Below are 21,854 nucleotides of genomic sequence, written 5' to 3' on the forward strand. Positions count from 1 at the left end.
TATTTAAGGAAGAAGGATGAATCCTCAGCTGCAGTTTGGGGCAAAGGACAGAAAAAGGGACTTCTTTGGTTTTTGGAAATGTGACAAAGCTTTTCTGGGAGGCTTGGTTTGTTTCTGCTCAAATGCAGAAGTGGATAAGGGCTTGTCCCTATGAGCTGATGGTCACTTCAGTGCCTGCACACTAAGGTGTACACAAACCCTGTCCCCAGACTCCCAGGAGACTTCAAGTGTACTTCGTGTCAGGAAAAGACTCCAGGTTTCTCTTGCTCCTGGCTGAAACACTCCACCTTGCAGGACCAAATCCCAGGAAAACGGCGGGAGAGAAAATGGGTTTTGATGTGGAGGACAGTCAGCAAGCTACTGGGATTCTAGGATAAGGCTGGAATCCTCCCAAGGCTTGGTTGTATCACAAAGCCCATGCTGAAGCTGGGCATTTCTGTTTCCTGTTGTAAACAAGCAGGGGAAAATTACATTGCTGCTGAAACTGTCAGTCACACACCCCACTCCATTCCCCCTTGGAAAACCATAATAATACCAGGCACTGAGACTTTTTCTTATCTTTCTAACACATGTAGCCTGTTTTCCATAGATGAAAGCTCCCAGATACTTCTGTGATGGATCCAGTAGAAGCAGCTGTGTGGATGGGTGGATAGATATGGGATACTTGCATTTCCAGTTGCTTAGGGTGCTGCCCTACTTAGGGCACACTCAGTCAAAAGGGGGGGGAAATCGCTGCTGACAGGCCACTGTGTGATGTTTTTACCACAGCACTGTTCCCAAACGCACACATGGAGTGGGGGATGGAGGCAGAACCCTGTGTAGCAGTTGTCACTGCATTTGCCTTGTTCAGTTGTTTGCATTAAGTGGAACAATGCCACTCCTGTTTCGAGGTATAATTCCTGAGTTCCATGTAATGATAAACACTGAGGGACAAAGATCACACGGCTGTCAGGAAAGAAATGAAAGCGTCCAATCCCTGTGGACTGGCAAGAGGAACTTACTAAATGGTAAACCAAAGAATTTGCACTTTGCAGATATTCCCTGCATTTGTGACAGTTAAGATATTAAATACGAGAAACTGGAAGATATATTTGCTAATCTCCTTCTGAGATGTCTGAAAGGAGCCACATGCTTGCAAAGGTTTGTTTTCTGTCTAGAGTTGCAGAAGAAAGTAAACAAGCCATACACCCTAGATTAGGACTATAAATCAAGTGGTTGGAGGAATATTGAAGCATCAATGGGCATGCTGCATGCATTCTTCATAGATTTTTAAACACCTGAAAAATTTAACAGAATGACCTTTTATTTCATTCACTGGTTGTCTTTATTTCCAGTCTATCTCCCACTCATAAAAAGGAACTTGGGTATTTTAAAATCTGTTTTAACTCCTTCTGTTTACATGCTGCAATATTGCTGAAGATCCTCAAAATTACACTTTAGCATGCATACATTGTGGCTTCCAACACATTACAGAATTAGAAACATTTCTAAATGGTGTTTAGCTGATTTCCTGTTATGGTTACACTGAATTAGGTGCAAATTATGCAAAATATTTGGCATGCATAGCTTTCAAAAGAAATGGTAACCTAAGGAGAGGTGTTGATGGAGAATCTAGACCTGATTTTAAAAGTCTGTGCACAAAAAATGCATGAGAAATTGCTGAGATTGCCCCTCTGTTTACAGTTTTAACATTAGTTAAAAGTTTTAACATAGTTTAAACATTAGTTAAGAGGGAAAGCTTACTCACATGCACAGAAACTATGGCAATGCAAATTATCATGGAAGTACCCCAGCAACTTGGAAATATCCATGCATTCATTCCTGGTAAGGACTAGGGTCTATTTTGCAAGTAATAAATCCATAAACAAGTTTTGCTGATTTATATCTGTCAAATGTCAGAAAGACACTGGGGAGAAATCTGCCTCCACAATTAGCAGCTACTCAGAGAGGAATGAGGGAGAAGTGCAGCTAGGGGCTGGATAGAAATCAATGTCATCATATTCTTCCAAAATGCTATGGGAAAGAAGCAGGGAAATTTAACCATTAATTCTCACCTAGAGCTGGGATAACTCCTAGGAACATTAATAAGTGGTGAGATCACAAAACATCTGGAGAAATGTGAGCTACTTGATCGCGGTGACCATGGTTTCATGTAAAGACATATGCCTTCATTCCAACATCTGGCAAATTTATGAAGGATATGATGAGTAGAGCAGGCAGGAGCTGAGACAGAGATGTTATGTGCAAATGTTGAATCCATCTTTGAGAAAATGGCTGTTTCAGGTAGATGGCATGGGTTACAGTGGTTCTCATTTCTAGGACACCAGATTTCCAAATGAAGTAATGATTGAGCATCTTTTGGTGACGTGTCTTTTTTGGTACAAAACCCACATCACAGTTGACAGATTTCATGTGATGAATGTTGACATAAAGAGGTCAAGCACTGGAGGAATCTGTAAACTGAACCATTCTCATAGGTTCACAGAATTTAACTTCAGAAGGGAATGTTTTGATTGTCTAGTCTGATCTTCTGTGTAGAGCAGATGAGAGAACCTATGAAGCATGCTATGAAAACCGTGACTTCTGCTGGAATGGGAGTTTTCATAGAATCACAGAATATTCTGTGATCTCACAAGGATCATTTAGTCCAACTCTTGAGTGAATAGCCCAGGCAGGGATCTAACCCAAACCTTTGTGTTATTATTTGGTCACAAGAGCTTTGTTATCAAGGGATTCTTCTACCCAGGCTACACATATGTCTCTGCAATGCAGTAAATAAATCTTATATCAACTTTTACCAGGTTTAGGTTTGAACTGAGAAAAAAAAAAAATCTTTAAAACTTCTCAAGAGCTATCCTGTGTAAAGGGCTAAATCTTGGATTATTTGAATCAGTAGAAAAAGTCCTGTTGGCCTCAAGAATTCTTGGGCTCAATGCAAAGTACTTCTCAAAGAAAAGGAGTACTCCCACCAGAACCTGTGAGATGTGGTGTTTAAATGGCAAAGGGACAGGTCAGGCAACTGCAAACAAATCAGTTCTGTTAAATCCCTGCTCTCTGCCAAGCTCTGACAAGGGATACACTTTCCAGTTGAGGGGGATGGTGCTTCTCAGGAGGGAAATCTCTGTGCTCAAGATGCATTGCACCAAGACTGGGATATCACTGTAAAGATACAAAGAAGGAGGTGCTCTCCAAAACTACCTGAATTTGGTAGGGAGGAGACAAAAATCTCCTGAGATTCATTTAACTGAAAAGCATGTTTACAACCACATTGACTTGTTGCATGATTTTTCCAGCACTTCCAGCACACGAGTCCTTCCCAAACGTAGTGGATGCTTGGAACACGTGCAGTGGTGGTAGCAGAGAAGGCAACTGTCCCTTTGGTCCCTAGGGGAGAGAGCACACTGGGAATATTTTCCCTGAGCAGGAACTTCTCATCACTGACTGCAGACAGTCTTATACCAGTGCTCACAGGAATGGGGGCACAAATGTAAGCAATATTCTGATCATCTTCTTTCTACTACGGGTTCAGCTAAATATAGTTTTTCACTTCCTGTCCTAAATGGCTATGTGCTGGTTTGTATTGTTGGCTTTACAACCTAGATGCAACACAGGCTGAAAAGTGTGCATGTAAGTTGCACACATCTCCCTTGCTCTGTGTGCACAGGTATTGACATAAAGCAGTGGGTCCTGGAGACCAGCTGGGAGTGTTGCTTGCTACAAATTTGGGCTGGCTCCATCCCTTATCAAACCATGTGTACATAGTCCAGGTATTTTGGAGGTCATCTATTTTATAGCATATTTCCAAATGATAGTAGGACTATATTTCCACTCATTCATCAGTATATATAGATGGTTCCTCTGAGATCAATCATATAGGATTGTGAGACTTAGAAAAATCTCCAAAATTACCTGAATAATAGACATTAAAGAAAATACCTTAACCAAATCCATTAGGAAGAAAAAAGCTGGAGAATTTTGAATGCTTGTCTGGGTCAATTGATAAAGAGCACAGAAACCAAAGCGCCTTAATGAAACTTGGACAAAATATTGTCCATCACAGAACTTCAACCTTTATAATTTTGAAGGGAGAAGGTTTTTTGCATTTGGGAATAGAAAGAAATAGCTTTTTGGAAGGTAATTAGAATGAACAGGCACCTGCTTGGAATGACTGGTCAAATTCTAGTGCAGAGGGATCTGTGGGAAGAGTGAAAATGTGGTCATCAAAAGCTTATGGTGCCCCAGATTACACTTTTCCAACTGTATTAAAAGACATTCCCCTGTGTAGGGAAGGGTGTCTGTATGTTTATTTCAGTTGCCCTTTGTGAGGAGTTACAAATTAATGACAATGAATTTAGGTATTTAATATGTCATTATACTCTTTCTAATTAGATTCAGGATTAGGAAGAACCAGGGGAAAGCATGTTTAACACATGTTCTGTGGAAGACCAGAGAGGCTATGATGCCTCTTGCTATAATGTCATCAGTTCTGGGTGGTCCTAAAGTCACAAGGGATGGGATGTGCTGGGATGGACCTGGTCTTGGCAGTCCCAGTGTTCAGAGCAGCAGCTGAATCACAGATAATTTTGCTGACCTGGAGCCTTTAATTCCTTCTGAGGAATTAAAGCAGAGGTGATTAAAAAGCTGAGATGTTTAATCATTATAAAAAGTTTAGCTTTAAAGTATTCATACTATTGAAAGAAGACTTTCAGATTTCTCTAGACCAAAAATGAATAAACAAGAATAAAAAGAGACTATGTTTCACTACAGAAGGGAGCTTAAGAAGGCTTTTAAGAACCAGTGGAAGCAGTTAATGCAAAATCATGCTATGAGGGCAATGAAGTTGCAATTCTTGGATCTCAAAGCAGACATTGGTCTGCAGTGATCTGCAATTCAGTCTGTGTCCTATATTTCTTCCTAATTCCAATTTTGAGATTAGTTTTTTTCTATGGTGTTGGGTAGGTGTTTCATGATGAGCAACAAAACAGAATCTCTAGAGCAAATCCTCATCTGGAGCCAGACAAAATCATGTGTGCCTGTCTGCCTGTATGAGAAAACATCTTTTTTAAAATCTAGGCACAGGTACATGTGAGGTTTAGTGAAGGTGATTCCTTCTCCAGAATTTGCTGAATGAGAGGAGGCAATGCTTGCACAGGCCTGGTGGGCATGGCCTGGGCTCCTGACTGTGTTCTCTGAGCTGTAGAACTTGTTCAAAGCTAGGTCAGGTTACCAGAAGTACTGGCCATGGGTCACAGAGGACATTGTGTGGCACTTGTGGGGTGAAATCTCTGGGTGCCACCCATGAATTTGAAGAGCAAAGTGCCTGAGGGTGATATATATGACTGAGTCCAGTCCCACTTACCCACCACTTGAAGGAGGGTGCACAGCTTTTCCAGGAGAGCCAGCCAGCAGTGCAGTACTCTGAAATTCCTTGTTACAAGGTGGGACATGTCTATACTCCAAAGTGGGAGATGTAAGGGTGCTGGGCACACCCTGGCTCTGGCACTAGCTGCACAAAGGTGAGAAGACAGCTGAACAAGCAGGCAGGTATCCATGGAGAACTGTCCACCAAAAAAGATGCACAGGGTCAAAATCTGTCAAACTACTTCTATGCTATCCAGCCAGAGTAGGCTGTGGTACACAAGGGAGAGAAGAGTTGTCCTTGTGCAGTGATTGCTCCCCATCTGCTGTGGAGGGCAGGGCTGTTACACAAAGTTGCTTGTGTGTATGCTGTATTTCCTTGGCACTCCACTCTCCCTCCATCACTCTCTTTGGCAACCCTGATCACTCATACAGTGCAGGAGCACAAGTGCCATTCCCTCCCTCCACCCTGGCAAAGGCAATTCCTAAGCCACACAGATGCACATGGCTTAGTTGGAGCCATGCTCTGGTGTCAGTCTGGAGCAACTCTCCAGAGCTGGAGCTGGCTGAGTTCAGAATCCTTCCCAGGCTATCAGGTGGTTTTATCTCAGAGAGGCAAGGCAAGCTTTCAGCTGGTGTCCTTTAATTGTGAAGTTTGGCAGGGGGGAGGGTGTCTGTGAAAGTACCTGGTAACACAGCACTGTGAAGCAGCTGTGGTTGAGGGAGCAGTGCTGTTTAACCTGGTCAAATGAAATGAAGCTGCAAGCGTCACCCAGTATGGTAAATATTGTAGCCACAAGTCTTTCCTCTGTCCATTCTGTACCTGTCTGAGCTATCTAAAATAATTCTATCCAAGTCCAGAAGTGAGATCCCTCTACACCCTGCTGGAGGGGACCATAAGGGCAGCACTTCCCACAAGATAATCAGTTGCAAGAGTTTGGAAGTGCTTAGCTCCTCTTTGCCTGCACCCAAAACGGTATAAATCTTTCTGCAAGTGAAGATGATTACTTGAGCAGGAAAGGATTAGCAGATGTGAGCATTGCATAGCTGGTTGCTCTAGTCACATTTTCCTAAATAGATATTCTGTTAGATACACGCGAGCCAGGGAGTGCTATGGAATGCAGCTCTTTTCAAATAGATGAATACATACATGCCTATGTGTGTGCCTTTCCCAGACATTCTATAAGCTTTTTGCTAAACAGAGAAGGTATTTATGTCTGAGTAAAGGATTTCTGCTTTCTGCATTACTGGTACCTTTAAAAGGGACAAAGTAACTGTAACTGTAATTGCATTGTATGATTAATATAAAGTCCTTGTCTGTCTGAAATGTGTTTCATGGATATTAAGCCTGCCAACATCCAGCTGAAGATAGGTACTGTTACTATAGGAAGGGAAACTAAGACACAAATTCATGGAGCTGATTTGATTATAATCACTTCATAGCCCAATCCCCTGGATCTTTGTTGAGCAGTGAAAGTCTGGTCTTCCTCAGACCATCCTTTAAGTTTGGGGTGATGCTAAGAGCAGAATCCATTTCTCAGAAAGGCCTTTCTCCTTGGTGGATGAGTTCCCTGCTGGATTATGGACCCAAACCATCTTCCTCAGTGTTTACACAGCCTCTACAGCTGAAGCAAAAGTGGTGTGTTGGGAGGATGTGGAAGTGGTACTCTTCCTGCAGTACCCTCCATTGCCCTGGATGAGGAGGAGCACAAAACCCCACCCTGAGAGCTGTTCTCTGAGGCAGGCTGGGAATCCTGGCTCTGAGAATGATCCTGCGAAGGGGTGGGGCTGCTGGGATTTGCTCTAGGCAACTCAGAGTCTGTACCAGCACCGCTCCTGGTAGGGTTGGAAGACCTGTCTTACTGTTAAAAATTATCTCCTGACCATGTTAATTAGTACTTTCTCTTTGCTTTTGCAAGGCTTATGAATTGTTGGGGAATTTCAAGTGCTTTGTTGAAAGGAACTGAATACAGACAACCTTCTGGATGCTGGGAAAACTTTGCCAAATATAGGGAATCCACACAGCTCACGTACATCCCTCCCATGGCCCTCCAGAGAAAGCCAGTCTTTTGAAGTCTCTTGCAAAAGCAGCTGTTGGGCAGAACAGAAAACAGCTGCAGTCCCTTGTGAACTGGATTAAATTTTCTGCTGCTTGGAAAAGTTCACCAAGGAAACAGAGGGAGACCAACAAATAGCAGAGTCTGGAGACGGACAGCATTGCTGGCTACCTGCATCGCTGTTCTGCAAATTGCTAGCAGACTTCTAGGCAAAAAAAGGTTGTCACACATACTTGGCTAAAGAACAGCCTGGGACCCAGCCCAACCTTTCATCTTTCCTGCCAAGAATCTTTCTCTTCTCTCTTTCCTTTTTTGCCCCCCCTTGAGTTCTCTTCAAGGAATTTGTCGCTCCTGATACCCTCCACAAAACAAGAAACCAGGCAAAGCTCAAAGCTTCTCCTGCTGAATCAACACACAGGAAAGAGCTTGCCTTTGACCAACTTTCCTTACTTACTGTCTGTAGGACAAATATGTAATTCAGAATGTTTTTGTGTAATTGTGTCCTGAACTCCCATTCTAATCCTTTCTTAGGATTAAAAGAAAGTAGTTAATTTTAGGCTGGATCTCACTGATAACCTTTCCAGTCAAAAGGGAAAATTACTGCTACTCTCCCAGCAGAGATGCTGAAAAACCAGTTGAGATTGCAAGAGGGGCACTGTGAATAGCAGCCTGAGACAGATGATGGGTTTAGTCCTTTGGCCTGGCATTCTGCTGTCTCCCTTTGCTATTAGAGCTAGCTGTCTAGCTCTAGGCTGGATTTACCCTGCCTAACTTTAGGTGTGTAATTGTTGTGTCCATTTAGGAACCCATGGTGATCTCTGGTCTTACTGCAGAAGCAGCAGTTCCAGGGAGTAATTCAGGGTGACTGATGCCAGTGGGCAGAATCCAAGTCTTAAATTTGTTTGTGCCTCACCAAGATGAGCAGGGAGCCAGGCCAGAGTGCTGTGTCCAGCACTAACCTTCTTTCCCCCTCTGGCTCCCTGAGTCAGAGTGCCCCAGTGTCAGACAAGAAACTGGAGCCTGGAGGTAGTGGTGGCTGCAGCACGGATGTTTTGGGCAGGACATGACCAAGACAGACTTACTGTGGATTGTCTTAAACTACTATGAACACAAAGCCTGTGGTGCATGACTTACCTGCATTTTAGCTCTGGTGATGCAGTGACCATAAACACAATTCAATGAAGAGGCTTGAGGTCCCTGCAGTGGTCTGGTGGGGTCTGGGGGAGCTGATAGGTTTGTCTTGCTGCTTGGCAGGATCTGTAGTCACATGCTGAGCTTCCAGTCACTGCAGGGACATTTTAGCAGTTTCTGACACTGCTCCACTACTAACCAGCCATTTGGTCCCAGGCTGTCCCACCAGCACAGGAGGATGAGGGCCATGCCCACCCACAAGACAGGTTGCTCAACTTAGGAAACTACAACACCTCTCCCACTCTGAGCTGTTTCTAGGTGTTCTGGAGGTGTTCACCACTAGAAGGTGGTGAGGGACCATGTCCTTTCACCTCTTCCTCTCCTTCCCTCAGGAAGGCAGATCTCTAACCTTGGCCCAGTGTACATGCAGGTGGGGATCCCATCAGGTAATAAAGCAAGAAATAAGCACTTTTCTCTAATGCTTAATCAAAGTTAGAGGCATATGAACTTGCTGGAGTAAGGCTTAAGGAGGACAGACAAAGAGTAGGTTCACAGATTTAGATAGTTGTTTTTTTCATTAAGAGCACCACATATTGAAATCCATTCACACTGACAGTGGAAAGCAATCTTACCCAAAACAGGAATATTTATGTGTAAGCAAGCCACTTTTTGTGGTGCCTTATGAGAGACTTCAAAAGTCCTCTGTGCTCTGCTCATTCAGGTACTGCAGAATGAAAATCCAGTGGATATATCTCCTTTGGCAAAAAAAAACCATTTCTAGTTGCAAATCATGACTAAGTGTTTGCAGATACTTCTTAGTACAGAGGAAAACTGTTCAGCGTTATGCAAGTTTGTGTGGTTAGCCTCTCATGTCTTGTGTGCCTCATGTCTACACTCAATCCACTCACAGGGTGAGCAAGGTCATAGCTTTTTATCACTAGTTCAACATTTCTCTAAATATTTTGCCCAGGTTTTTGGCTCTAACACAAATAATTTTTAATATATAGGATTTGAAACAGAATGGCTTTATGAAAGCTAAACTGCAGTCTATGCTTAATGAAGTTTAAATTGGAAATTTGTCCCTCCCCTTTATTTTCCGTTTCCTTTTCCCCTCTTTGTTAGGTGATTACAATATAGAAAAGCATTCCCTGAGTTTCCATTCCCGTCTTCCTTCCTGTCCAGATGAGCTGGAAAAGGGCAAAACCTCTGCCCATCACCTTGACCCTGCAGTAAAAGCAGGGGTGCTCTGGGCTTCCAATACTTCAGATGTTTTTGGAATGCAGAGAATAAGCCCTTCTCGCCAGGTCATGGCTTGGCTGGGCGCCTCTCCAGCACTGACATGGGAGGGTGAGGGAGCTCTGGGGTTTCATTCTGGTCTTAAAGCCTAGGAAGTTGTTTCTCTTCTTCACAACATTTGCTTCTGGTTTCTGCACTGGACAAGCCTTTCCAGAGAACTTGAATAATCCAGCAAACATGTTTGCAGTTTTTTGTTGAGGAAAATGTCTGTTCTCTAGCCACTCTGACCCTGACTTGGCTTGTGTTTCAGCAGCTCTCTTCTCTTTGCACTGAAAGGGCCTTGCAGAAGAATAAATTATCCTTCGTTGCCTGCACACAAAGAAAAATTTTTAGTTTTGCTGATACGCTGAAATTCCTAAGAGAACAATGTGGGGTTGAAATAGGCAAAGGACAAATGCCCTGAAAATCTCTGATTGTAAATGTGGGGGAGAACAGCTTATCATTAACTGACTGTTGTTAGGAAGGGAGTACAGTTAATAAGATCTGCAAAGTGGTTTTGACTTGACAGATTATGTTTTGACTGAGTAAAAAGAGAAAGACAGTTGATGTTCATGAGACAAATTGTTGACTGCAAAATATATATGTAAAATAAATACAAAGTAAATTCGCAAAAATAAATATGCAAAGTTACATATAGGCAGCAATACAGTTTGTGAGTACCAGCCAAGACATGTTACACCAATAGGATATAATAGCCCCAGTCCAGTGTGGGGCCACAGGCAGCATATTCCATTGGTGTTAATGAATGCAGGAAACGGCTAGACTGAAGGGGGAAAAAAGGCAGGGAGGTCTTTGAAAGAAGGGCTCTTCCTTCAGGAAGTTTTTGGATGTTTGTTTTTTTATGTTGCTTTTATTCATGCCATGGCTGTGAGTGTGTGTGAGAAGGCTTGTTTGTTAGTAAAGCTGACCTGGGAACTATCAGTAATGAGAATTAGCTTCCTTGAAGAATTGTACTTCCTTGGGGGTTTTATGCATATGCAGTTCTTTATAGTATGTAGTATACATGACTATGTATTTAAATAGAGGGACAGACCTAATGAATCTAGGAAACACAGAGTAGCTGGGAACCTAATAAACATCTAGTTGCAGCTCCCCACCCCTTGAGAGAACTCTCTGCTGAAAGGTTGTTGACAAGATCAAATAAGAGGGTCTGACAGGGGCATTGCTGCTGCTTCTCTATAAACACCTACAATTAAGCTTGTTTAATTTAGGAGGAATAAGTGTTGGAGGGTTCATGGGAAGCACTGCAGGCACTCCCTACTTCCCTGTTCCTGAGTTACTTGACCCTGCTGCCCCTGCCCTTAGAGAACAACCACTGGTCCTGAACACCAGGTTTGTGCTCTGATGAGGGACAGTGGTTACATGTTCCCCATAACATCCAGGAAGGCTTCTGCCTCACCTTGCAATGGGGGCAAAGCTCTACTAAGTTCAAATGCAGATAAGCTGCAGTCATGTCCTCTGCCTGCATTATGGAAGTAATGGGGAAAAGACACATGTTAGCTTTAAACCTGGTGATGGCAGTAGCCCGGCCACCAGGGCTTAGCACAAGCTCGGTTGTTCTGCCAGAGAGCTCCATGTGTTTGTGCAGAGCCTGCTCCTGAGGCTCAGCTCCTTCAAGCTAGCCTGGCCATCCTTGCTGTGCTCTGCAGGCAGCAGTGCATGTCCACACAGCTCCTCCAGTGTGCTGCTGATCCATCAGACCTTCAAGCTGAGCCACATACTTTATAAGACACCAATCCAGTGTCACGTGTGAACAGAAAACTCTGTGGCTACTTGTTACTTAATAAATTGACAGATGATTTAGAGTTCTTCCACCTTCACAAGTGGCCATGACACTTTTTTGCCCTTGAAGTATAGTAGAAGTTGTTCATTTTTTTAACTTCCTCTGTTGGTTTTCACCAGGGCTTGGTGTACTGGTGGGTGGTTTAAGGGTAGGTGAGTTGTTCCTCACCTGACCACCTGATTCCTCTGGGCCTTTAATGGAGCTCCCTAGCAGGGTGATGACTTGCTCCACTTTGGCAAACCTTGATGAACATGTGCAAAAAGGGTCCAGCTGCATGCAAACCTGCTAGCCTTCAGAAGAGGGCATTTGGGAATCCCTGGCAGGTACAGAAGAGCTCACTTGAACTGAGACTTCAATTGCAGAGCACAAAATTTACTGCTGAAATTGACAGTGCCTGTAACAGAAAGTGGAGTAGGTGGGAGACAGAGAGTTTTGCTGAGCTATGAGGTGCCAGGATATTTAGCAGATCCTTGGTTTGTCTTACCTCTTGGCAGCTGGAACAGCTGCTGCCTTGGCTAATAAGCTTGGGCCTTCCCAGGCTGAGCCAAAACTCCTGGACATGCAGAGCATCAACTGTAGACCAAAGACCAAAGAGTCAAAGGGTGGACATTTAAGTAGAGTAGGAACAAGGGGACCAGTGAGCAGGAGGAAGTGCTCTGCCAACCACAGGCTCTCCACAGACCACAGGCTGAGAAGCACAACTTCCTGAGCTATAAACTTGTCACCAGGGTGGACTAGTAACACAAGCATTCTGCAAGGTAGGGAGGACACTGGACAGGCAAGCCTACCTCATGGGACACACCAAGCTTCTCACATAATTTCTATTATCCAATTTTTCTGTACATCCAAGAACCTTACAATCCAGCAAGCTCCAATGACCTGCTTTACATCCTACTTCTTTCCCCCCTCTTTCTGCCTGTCAGACAACAAGAAATTTGTTTATTTCTGACTAGAGGGTGACAATTAGCTGGGTGTGATCCCTGAAGACCTCAAGAACTTCTCTTTCTACATTTGGATTTTTCATTGTTAGTTATTTTATTTCAGTTTGGTCATTTGACTTTTGTCAGATGCTTTGGCTCTGTTGTGAAAATGCACTTATTAAAACCTGAATTTTCTGCAAGTCAGGGTCCACGTTTGGTGCACCAAATTAGCTTTTGCACCATGGGGTTTTTCAATATACTACTTTTCTGCCCTGCCATCTTCCTAATACTCTGTTCTAGGATGAAAAAACTCCAGAATTTCAAAGATGAAGCTCTTTCGGCCACTAGGTTGGGTTCAGGGTCTCACTTCCACCACCTGTTGGAAGAAAGAAGAACCCAGCAAGGTGACAAAATTAATCATTCTCCTCCTTGGAGGATTAATTTGATCTGAGCTGATCAAGTGATCAAAGAAGGGCTGGCTTATGTGAATAAGTAGATGGCATCAAAAAATGGCCATTTCTAAGATGAAAGCAAAATGAAGCTTGATGTCCTCTAGTTGTGGCACTGCGTAACTTCCCTCACAGTGAACTGAAAGTAACAGCACATGAATTCACACGTGCTTTTGTGTTTGAACAAAGATTTTTTAAAAGTCTGTGCAGTTTGGACACCAAGCTACCTCCATTCAATGTGTTCCTCAACACCTGTCTAATCAGAAGTGATACCAAACCAAAGAAAGTATAGGCAGCTCTGTTTCTTGCAATGGGTAAAACCTTGTACTTTAGTTGCTGTCCATGGATTATTCCTACAATTATTCCTGTAAGGAAAGAAGGTGACTATGAAAAAAAGGGATACAAAGATCTGCCCCTACAGCCAGTGGCACAGAGCCCTGCAGCCAAGTCCAGCTGGGTTGGTTGTGACACAGGACATAAACCAGCCCTGTGAGTATTCTTTCAGTCTCAGCACTGTCATGTCACCCATTCCATGAAGCTCCATGCTTCCAGCTGTCTCTTTTAACCACAGGAATTAACACTGTCTATCAGCTTCCATCAGGACTGCTCTGTTGGCTTCAGCAGCTTCTATCTTTTCCTCCTGCTTCAGGTGCTCCTTATAACCACTGTGCTTGAAGGGTTTCCACATGTCAGCTTCAGTCACAAGCTGGCTTGTCTCACATAGTGTCTCTTCAGGTACCAGCTAGCTTTGGTGCAAAGTTGCTCTATCACCTGGCACATGGAGTTTGTGACTGAGTGTCTGGGTTTCTCCCTCAGTATGAAGCCAGATGGCACACATTTTAAGACTTGTGGTTAGTGCTCTGCTATAAATGTAAATATACTATTGTATTTCTTTCCTTGAGGACAGCACAGCAAACCCATGCTCTTGCTCTTTCTTGATATCTTCTCATTTTCAGAGGGAAAAGTAAAAGCAATAAAACATAATAATAATGTCATCTAATAATCTAATTCTACAATCTGGTCTATTTAAACAATACTAAGGCACTCAGTCATTACTTATCAGTGCACTATGGAGCACTTGACTTCCAATTTAAGATTCAGTTTTAAGAACACATTATGTCTCTTCTCAGAGCAAATGTGCAGGAGTAAAGAATTAATCCGGCAGTCCCTGCTGCTGTTTCACACTATTGCTGTGTGTCTCAGCTGCCTCAGGGAAATTCAGAGTGACCAGACACATACAGTTCAGCCAGGAAGCCCTTAGTGTCAGCAGATTTTTGACAATATTTTTGAAACCCTTTGTAAAGGTATGCTCAGGCTTTCACCTGCACAAAATTAAGTGGATTATATCTCCTTGCCAGTCTGCTGACTTCTGGGAATATTCAATTGGCAAGTGTGGCTTCTGGTTTCTAAAGCAATGAGTCATGGTGGTCATTACTGCAGTGTACAGTCACTGTGCAATAATTCAAACCACCACTGTCATTATTATTGCCTCCAACAAGCAACCTGATACCTTCTGGAAGCCCGGGGCAGGTGTGTGAATGTAATCACTGTGCAATTAATTAGCCTGTGCAGCCAGTTAGCATGCAGCACACAGCTCCCTGCTTCCCAACTGAATCCAATTTAGCAGAACCACTGCAAGATTTAAATATACTTTTTGCGGTAGGAACTCAATAAAAGAAAAGAAAAGCAGGCAGCTCTGGGGACAGCTTTTCAGCTCCACGTCTCACCTAGCAAAATGAACACCTGCCTCTATCAGCCAAAGGGTTTTGCAGGAGTGTGGGACAAGAACAGAGTTTTATGTTATTTTTGAAAACTGAGGCTTTAGAAATCATCTGATGCATGAATTCTGAGCAAATCAGAAAGGCCAGCTGCTCACCATGGTGGACCTGGAAATCCCTTCAACTGGCAGCACAGCAAGAACCCAGGAGCTGCCTGGGCTCCCTCCTCTCTGTGAAGTCACAGAGCTACTGCAGAGCCAGATTAAATTGCTGGATTAAGCATTCCCACAGCCCTATCCAAATCTTTGTGACAGCTGTTCCCAGGACAGAAGTCAAACATTGGTGCCATAACTGCGTCAACTGGTGTGTCATGGGTCACAGCATTACAGCTGAAAAAGGTCTGGGAGGTCATTCACTCCCATTTCTTAGCCAGCACAGATTTGATTCAATAAAATGTGTGCTACTGCTCCAAACCCAGCATTTTAAGAGATTTGGACAATGCAATCCTCTTCTTTTGGGAATTTATCCATCATCTCTTATAACTCACTGACAGGAAATGTCTCACCAAATGCTCCCCTGATTCCATACGATCCCATTAATGACTCTTCCTGTCTCTCCTTTTGCTACAGTCTCCCCTTTCACTCATCTGTGCTTTCCTCCCTCTCTACAGGTACAAGAGCCTGCTTAGCTCCTTCCAGGCTGGTCTGGTTTTGAGAGGAGAATATCTCATCCCCGAGGGCCCACAAAACATTGGACTCCTGTTGTGCCAAAAACCAACAAAAACCTTATCCACTGCCCTAAATTTGCTGCACCGAAACACTCCACACACTCAAATAATGAGATTTTCCATTAAGGCAAACACTTTCAGGCTCTTACTTTTTCATCTTGTATGTCTGAGTTTGGAATTATTTTCAATTTTCTATCCATTCTCCAAAAGTTAGACCCTACATGCAGCCTCATGTAGTTCTGTTATTTTTCTTCACCAGTCTGTTCTTGTTGCCAACCCCCAGCTGATGCTGTGAGCAGGGCTCTCAGATGATGTGCCCGTGGGAGGGAGCAGAGGGATGGATGCCTGCACCCCCAGCGGGGAACCCTGTGCTGGGGTCACTGTGTGCCTGATGCTCACCAGGTCCAAGCTGGTTTGTGTTACTTTCCTGACTTTGTTGATAACCCTCATTTCCCTCCAGGCAATGGGATTCCTGAGCATCAGTGCTTTGCTGGCCCCATCTTACATAATTAATGGCTAACACAGTTCCACACCACTGGAGCTGTGGCTGTACATGTCCCCTGGTGCCACGGGAGGACATTACAGCAATGACCTCCTTTTGATTCAGGGTTCACACATCATTCAGATGTGATCAGGTTCATACCTCTGTGACTAATTAGGGGAGTAATTTTTGCTGTTATGGAACATTTCATTATATGCCAACTTTCCCTTCAATTCATTACTTCTTTCCCACTACAGAGTATGAATATTGCCATCCAACACATATTTTCCTTTCACATGGTTACAAGGTTTTTTTTTTGGTCATTTCTTCTGTAAAAAAACCCCAAGTGATGACTCAGGGTAACTTCCAAAAGCTCTCTTCCATTGTTTTACTTTATATGTTCAGATTATATTGATTAAAATCCCATGCTATTACATCTGAAAGAAATTCCCTCAACTATGTGACAAGCTGGGCTTTTATTGCAAGTAAGAAGAGAGTGTCACTTATTTAAATTTGCTTTTTTTTTTTAAAGCACAGTTCTCTCAGTCCTACTGTCTTGACTATGATCTTAAAAAATGATTTATTAAAATAATTTATTAAAAGGTTCTGTGAACTGATACTCTTAATCTAAGACCAGAATTACAGAGGTGCCTGTATTTTATGAGAAAGCTGTGTGTGAAGGGTTGAAAAAGAAAAAAAACTGCTAAAAATTAAGTCTCTGTGTTGCTTTTGGAAATTGAAAGGCTATTTTTATACAAACTGATTTTTGGGACAGACTTACTGTGTTAGGTTAGGCCTTTGATATTACTCTCTTCTGTAGTTTAGGACTGACCTTATTTAAAATGTAGTACCTTAAGATTTGTATCTTTAAAAATAAAAGGGAAAGGAAAAAATATTTGAAGTAAGAACAAATAAAAAGTGAGAGTCCTATTTTCAGTTCTGACATCAAAGCAGAAAATTAGAGCAGCAAAACACTTTTTGTGTATGTTCTTTTACCTTTTCTTTAAATGTAAAATCAATTAATCAAACTAATGACAAGCCCATATCCCCATGAGTCTATGGTCTTGTCCATGGTCTGTGACCAGACTTTTCAGCACAAGTATTTCCACTACCTGCAGAGCGAAACACATGTATAAATACTTTGTCAAATCAGCACCATAGCTCAAAGCCAGTATTTAACACCAGTCTGCCATTAGACTGCAGGGGTTCCCCTGCTGCATCACTGCTTTTGAAGCCATGAAACATCTCTCAGACCCTTCAGCTTTAGGGTGGCTTCTGGGGGACAGGCATGCTCAATGCTCTCTGGCTGCCCCTGTGCATACCTTTCCTGCGTCTGTGGGCACCTGTATTTAGGCAGCATTGATGGGTGAGCCAAAAGCAACAGAACTAAGCACAAAGCACCCTGCCAGCCTGCTGGCATAGCAATGTGCCTGTGGTTTGATGCCCCTCAAGGAACATTCCTGATGTCTAAGTGCCCCTGTGTCTGCCTCTGTGTTTAGTCTTTACTCCCCCCAGTTTTCCATTTGCCATTCTGCTTATCAGGGACTCCCTTGCTGTGTTTCAGCCCTGTCAGAGATACCAGTGAAGAGGGGAAAGAGACACATCTCTGTCAGGCCATTGCTGTGCGAAATTGCCTCCAGCTTCCAGGGATCAGCATCCTTGACAAACTCATCAAGACGTGTCCTGTCTGGCTTCAGCTGAACATGAGCCAGGAAAGAGCTGGGGCGATCCTTGGCAAAGAAACAGCAGGGGTAAGTCCAAAGCGATTCTAGTTCAGACAGCCACATTTCCTGTCCTTGGTTAGGAGAGCAGTGCTTTTTTTTTCATGTGGAAGCAAAAATATTTAGCAGATTACTCTCTGTTTCCATTACCATTTGATGTTTTACCTCTCTCAACAGCACAAAACAGATATATTTGCTTTGGGAAAACAAGGAATATTATCTCTGGTTTTATTTACTTACCATGTAGAATTATGGAGATGGCTTCCCATTCACCACCATACCCACAGGTATGGTCATTATCCTAATCTGGAGCAATGAAAAAAAAAAACTGTGAAGAAAAGGACCTTAGACTCAGGGAGCGAGTCATTTTTATTGCAACAACTGGTGTCTGTTTTGCATAACCTGAGTATTAGAGAATTATAGACTTGTGTAAAGCTCAAAGCTTGCTTAGGGAAAACAACTCTGTGCCAAGAGGAGCTGCTCCCCTTTCCTGAGAGGTCTGAGAGGTGAGGTATAGCAGGCTATAGATGTCCTGGCTGGATCCTTCTGGAAGGACGGGTGCAAATGACCTGAGCTGATGTCAGGGCACACCTGCTCTGAGGACGTTTGGACCTGTCCCTTGGCTGAGTCAGTCTATCCCAGCACTAAATGCTGGCACAGCTGAGTGACAACCTCCAGCAGAATTGACCTGAGCAGCCTGGGCTGTGCAGTGCACCTCACTCTGAATCAGATTTTTCAATTAGTTTGAGCAAGTAATTCTCTTTGTTTTTCTGCTCTGTCTGAAAGTGGAGATGTGTGTGACTGTCTGTGATGTAGCCACGTATGGCCCCAAGCCTCCTCAGCCATTATCCAATCCCTGCAGGCAGGAGGGAGAGGCTCCAAGAGGCTTTGGGGGAACATCTTGCCTCTGTTCCTCCTGCTCATGCTGCCCTTGGGCACAGCCTTCAGCTGCAGCTGGAAGCAGCCAGGAGAAGAGGTGCTGCATCAGAGGTGTCCCACGACAGGGGCAGAATCTCCTGCCCTCTGTGAGTCCACTTGAAACTGGGTAGCACCATTCCCACCTGTGGTTAAAAGAGAAGAGACTGATTTCAATACCAGTCCTGACCCAGGCTGTAGGGTTAAGTACAGCTCAGAAAACCCATCTCCTACTTCTCTGAACAGCCATAGTCCAATTTTAGCCTTTGGATCCATGGCAACCAGGCGTGCCGATCAGGAAAAAAGAAGTGATTCATTTCCAGGTTTCATTTCCCTGGTTGCTTAGATTAAATTTCGGATGTAGCAATATAAGATGGTGCTGTCTGGCAGTCATGGACAGCACTGCCTTGTGGGTGGTAGGACCTGGGCAAGGGAACCTCTCCCTGCAGATCCTACCTGCCTCCTCCCTTCAGACACTTACTGCCACAGAAGGTGGGGGCTGCCCTGCACTGGAAATCAGCCTGTGTAGGGCATACACCTGTACATTTATTTGCATTTTCTCTGCCCTGATGGTAGACCTGAGCCTCTGGGGCTCCATTCCTTCTGAACTCAGAGGCCAAGATGACAGCACTGCGTGAGGTTGTGAAGCAGCCCTAAAGCTGTGTGTTCATCATGGGTGCTTCAAAGTGATTGGAGATGCCCTTATGACTGGGACTCATGCAGGGAAAGCTCCTGGCTTCTAGACAAGCTTTTTAAAAATTTCTCTGCCCAAGAAACTAATGGTTTTTTGCTAGATTTCCATATATTACAGTTGATTAATGATTTTATCAACTCACACTTCTCTTTCTAATATTAATATCCAGGCTACAAAATTAGCTTAATTTTTAAATTCAGTTTTTTTAAAAAATACTTTGACTCCCTTCTGCCTAAGCTTACTATCAAAGAACAGCTGAAGGTGAAGATTATTTTGTCTTTGTATCTGCACCTTCAAGATACAAGCTAAAAATATCCCTAACAATGAGCTTTAATTAGAAAACACTTAGGATCTCACACAATACAAAGAATGAGGAATTTTTCCTTTTTCTTGGTGGAGCAGCTCTGTGGGAAAGGACCTGTAGGGATGGTGGCCAGTGAGCTGGGTACAGACCCACTGAAGACAGGGCTGTGGGAACAGGGCTTGTTCAACCAGAGGACAACTTCAGGGGACCACACAGCAACCCCTGGTACCTGCAGGGAGGTCATGGAGAAGATAAAGCCAGGCTGTGCTCAGAACTGCAGGGTGGGAGGACAGGAGGCAACAGTGTACATTGAAACCAGAGGGTTCAGACTGGGTGCAGGGGAGCATTTTATCCCTGTGACGACAGTAAGGGGTGGGATAGATTGCCAAGAGAGGCTGTTCAGTCTCCAGCTTTGGACATTGTCCAGACTTGTGCAGAGAAATCCCTGAGAAACTTGTTCTGGCCTCATGGTTTCACCCAGGGGATTGGAGAAGGGCCCTCCCAGGATATCTGCCAGCCTGAATGTTCTTCTGGTCCCATACAAAAGCTCTGCCATGGACATTGTGGCCACCAGAGCCTTTGGCTTTATGTTCCACTCATGTACACTCAAATCCTTACCCATTAAATGTACAAGTGACTCCCTTGCTTTAGACCTGGACTGGGACATTCTAGGGTGACACATCTGTGATATGGGGCACTGATGTGAGGATCATTGCTTAACAATTTGTGAGTGCAGTTTTAAATTCTTAAGTTAGTAAAACAGTTTGCTTTAGACAAAAGTGGGACATCAGTGATGCATAGAAACTTTGTGAGTCCCTTTACAGGTCTGAATTTCACTTAGATTAAATGTCCCTTTCTCCATTATTTTTGTTGCATAAAGCTTAACTAAGTGGAACAAAGCTAAAATAAGGCTATTTAAAGGTGGATTTTACTGATAAAAATCTACATTGCCTATGACCTAAAATAAAGTTTAGAAGCTCACATAATGTAGCTGAGCTCTTGATTCTTCTCTCCTTTTTCAGATATTCTTAGTTAGGAAAGAGGGTAATGTGAACAACATGGTCCTTGCAGTCCGCCTGCCAGTGCAGAATGAAGCTCCTGGTGTGCTGGAGTACAACATTAAAGAAGAAAAATCAAGTAAGGTCTTTATATTTTCTGGTCTTGCTCTGGTTATTTTACTGTGTCCTCTTGTGATCACCAATATTTATGTAATCTCACTTGCACTGAACAGGTTCCTCTTGTGACTGGCAGCAGATCTTGCTTTTATGATGTACTTCAGTTAATATTTCCTGCAGCTGCTTCACCTCAGTTCCCTTGTGGTTCTGCACCTTCTGTTATCATTTACAGACTCACAATAGGGAAATAAAGCACCTCCAGACGAGGAGGCCAGTGCTTTGATCATGTGAGGGGAGCTGCCTTTCACCAGCTGGAAGTCCTGAGGAAAGCAGAAAGCACTGGCAGACTAAGCCTTGTTAAGTCACTGACTGTCTCTATTTAAGCCACTGAATTTGAAGGTCACCTGACATCTGCTATGTTGCCTTTTCATGAACCTTGTACAGTCACACTGAACAACAAGTTATTCCTAAACTGCATGTTTTCAAAGCCAACCAGGGCAGCTTCAGTGCTATCGCTGCTATTCCCAGTTGGATATCCAAGTCTGCCATGAGCAAGTGAAAATTAACTCTGTTCATAGTCAGCCACATCTAATGCAGCCCTCTGTGTCAATAGATGTGCAAGGCACATGATTTCCACTTTCACAGGAATATTTGGAAACACCTGAGTTTTAGGATAGTCATAGAAACACACACTCAAAAGAGTTCATAAAATAACTTCACACTATTTATTTATCTGAACACATCTACGTCTTCTGCCACTGAATTCTGTCACAAAGCCAGCTCCCCAGAGAAACTGTTTTATTCTCTGCTAAAACACTTGTGTTTCTGCTGATCGGTGTTGCAACATTACTTTCCCCTTGTTCAAATGAACTTTTACAGTTGCTTAAATAGTTTTTCCTTCTCCTATATTTCTTCGCATACCTCTGCATTGTAAACAGACTTCAAAGCCCGAGGTACAACTGAATCTCTTGAAGTGTTCTAACCTCAAGGCCAGACCACAATCTGTCACAGCATTGCTCCTGCACGTGCTCCCTGTCTGGCTGCTGCATCCCCAGGGAAGCTTTCTCTCTCATCTGCCTGCTCCTGTGAGCACCCAGCGGCAGAGATGTTCAGTGTCCAGTGCTCCCGTGTGAGGGCAGGAACAACAAACCTTTTGCCACAACTTCAGGTGTTCAATTAAGAATA

General features: G+C 43.5%; 1 protein-coding gene across 1 annotated transcript in view; it reads left to right on the plus strand.

The window, feature by feature from the left end:
• LOC131585866 (ras and Rab interactor 3-like) overlaps positions 1–21,854 on the plus strand; it is a 156,518-nt gene that overhangs the window by 92,020 nt on the left and 42,644 nt on the right. The window contains exons 20-21 of the mRNA XM_058852518.1: positions 17,485–17,671; positions 20,577–20,691. Coding sequence (XP_058708501.1) covers positions 17,485–17,671; positions 20,577–20,691 — 302 coding nt within the window. The remainder of the gene's footprint in view (positions 1–17,484; positions 17,672–20,576; positions 20,692–21,854) is intronic.

Source organism: Poecile atricapillus, chromosome 1 (genome assembly GCF_030490865.1).
Source record: "Poecile atricapillus isolate bPoeAtr1 chromosome 1, bPoeAtr1.hap1, whole genome shotgun sequence".
NCBI lineage: Eukaryota > Metazoa > Chordata > Aves > Passeriformes > Paridae > Poecile > Poecile atricapillus.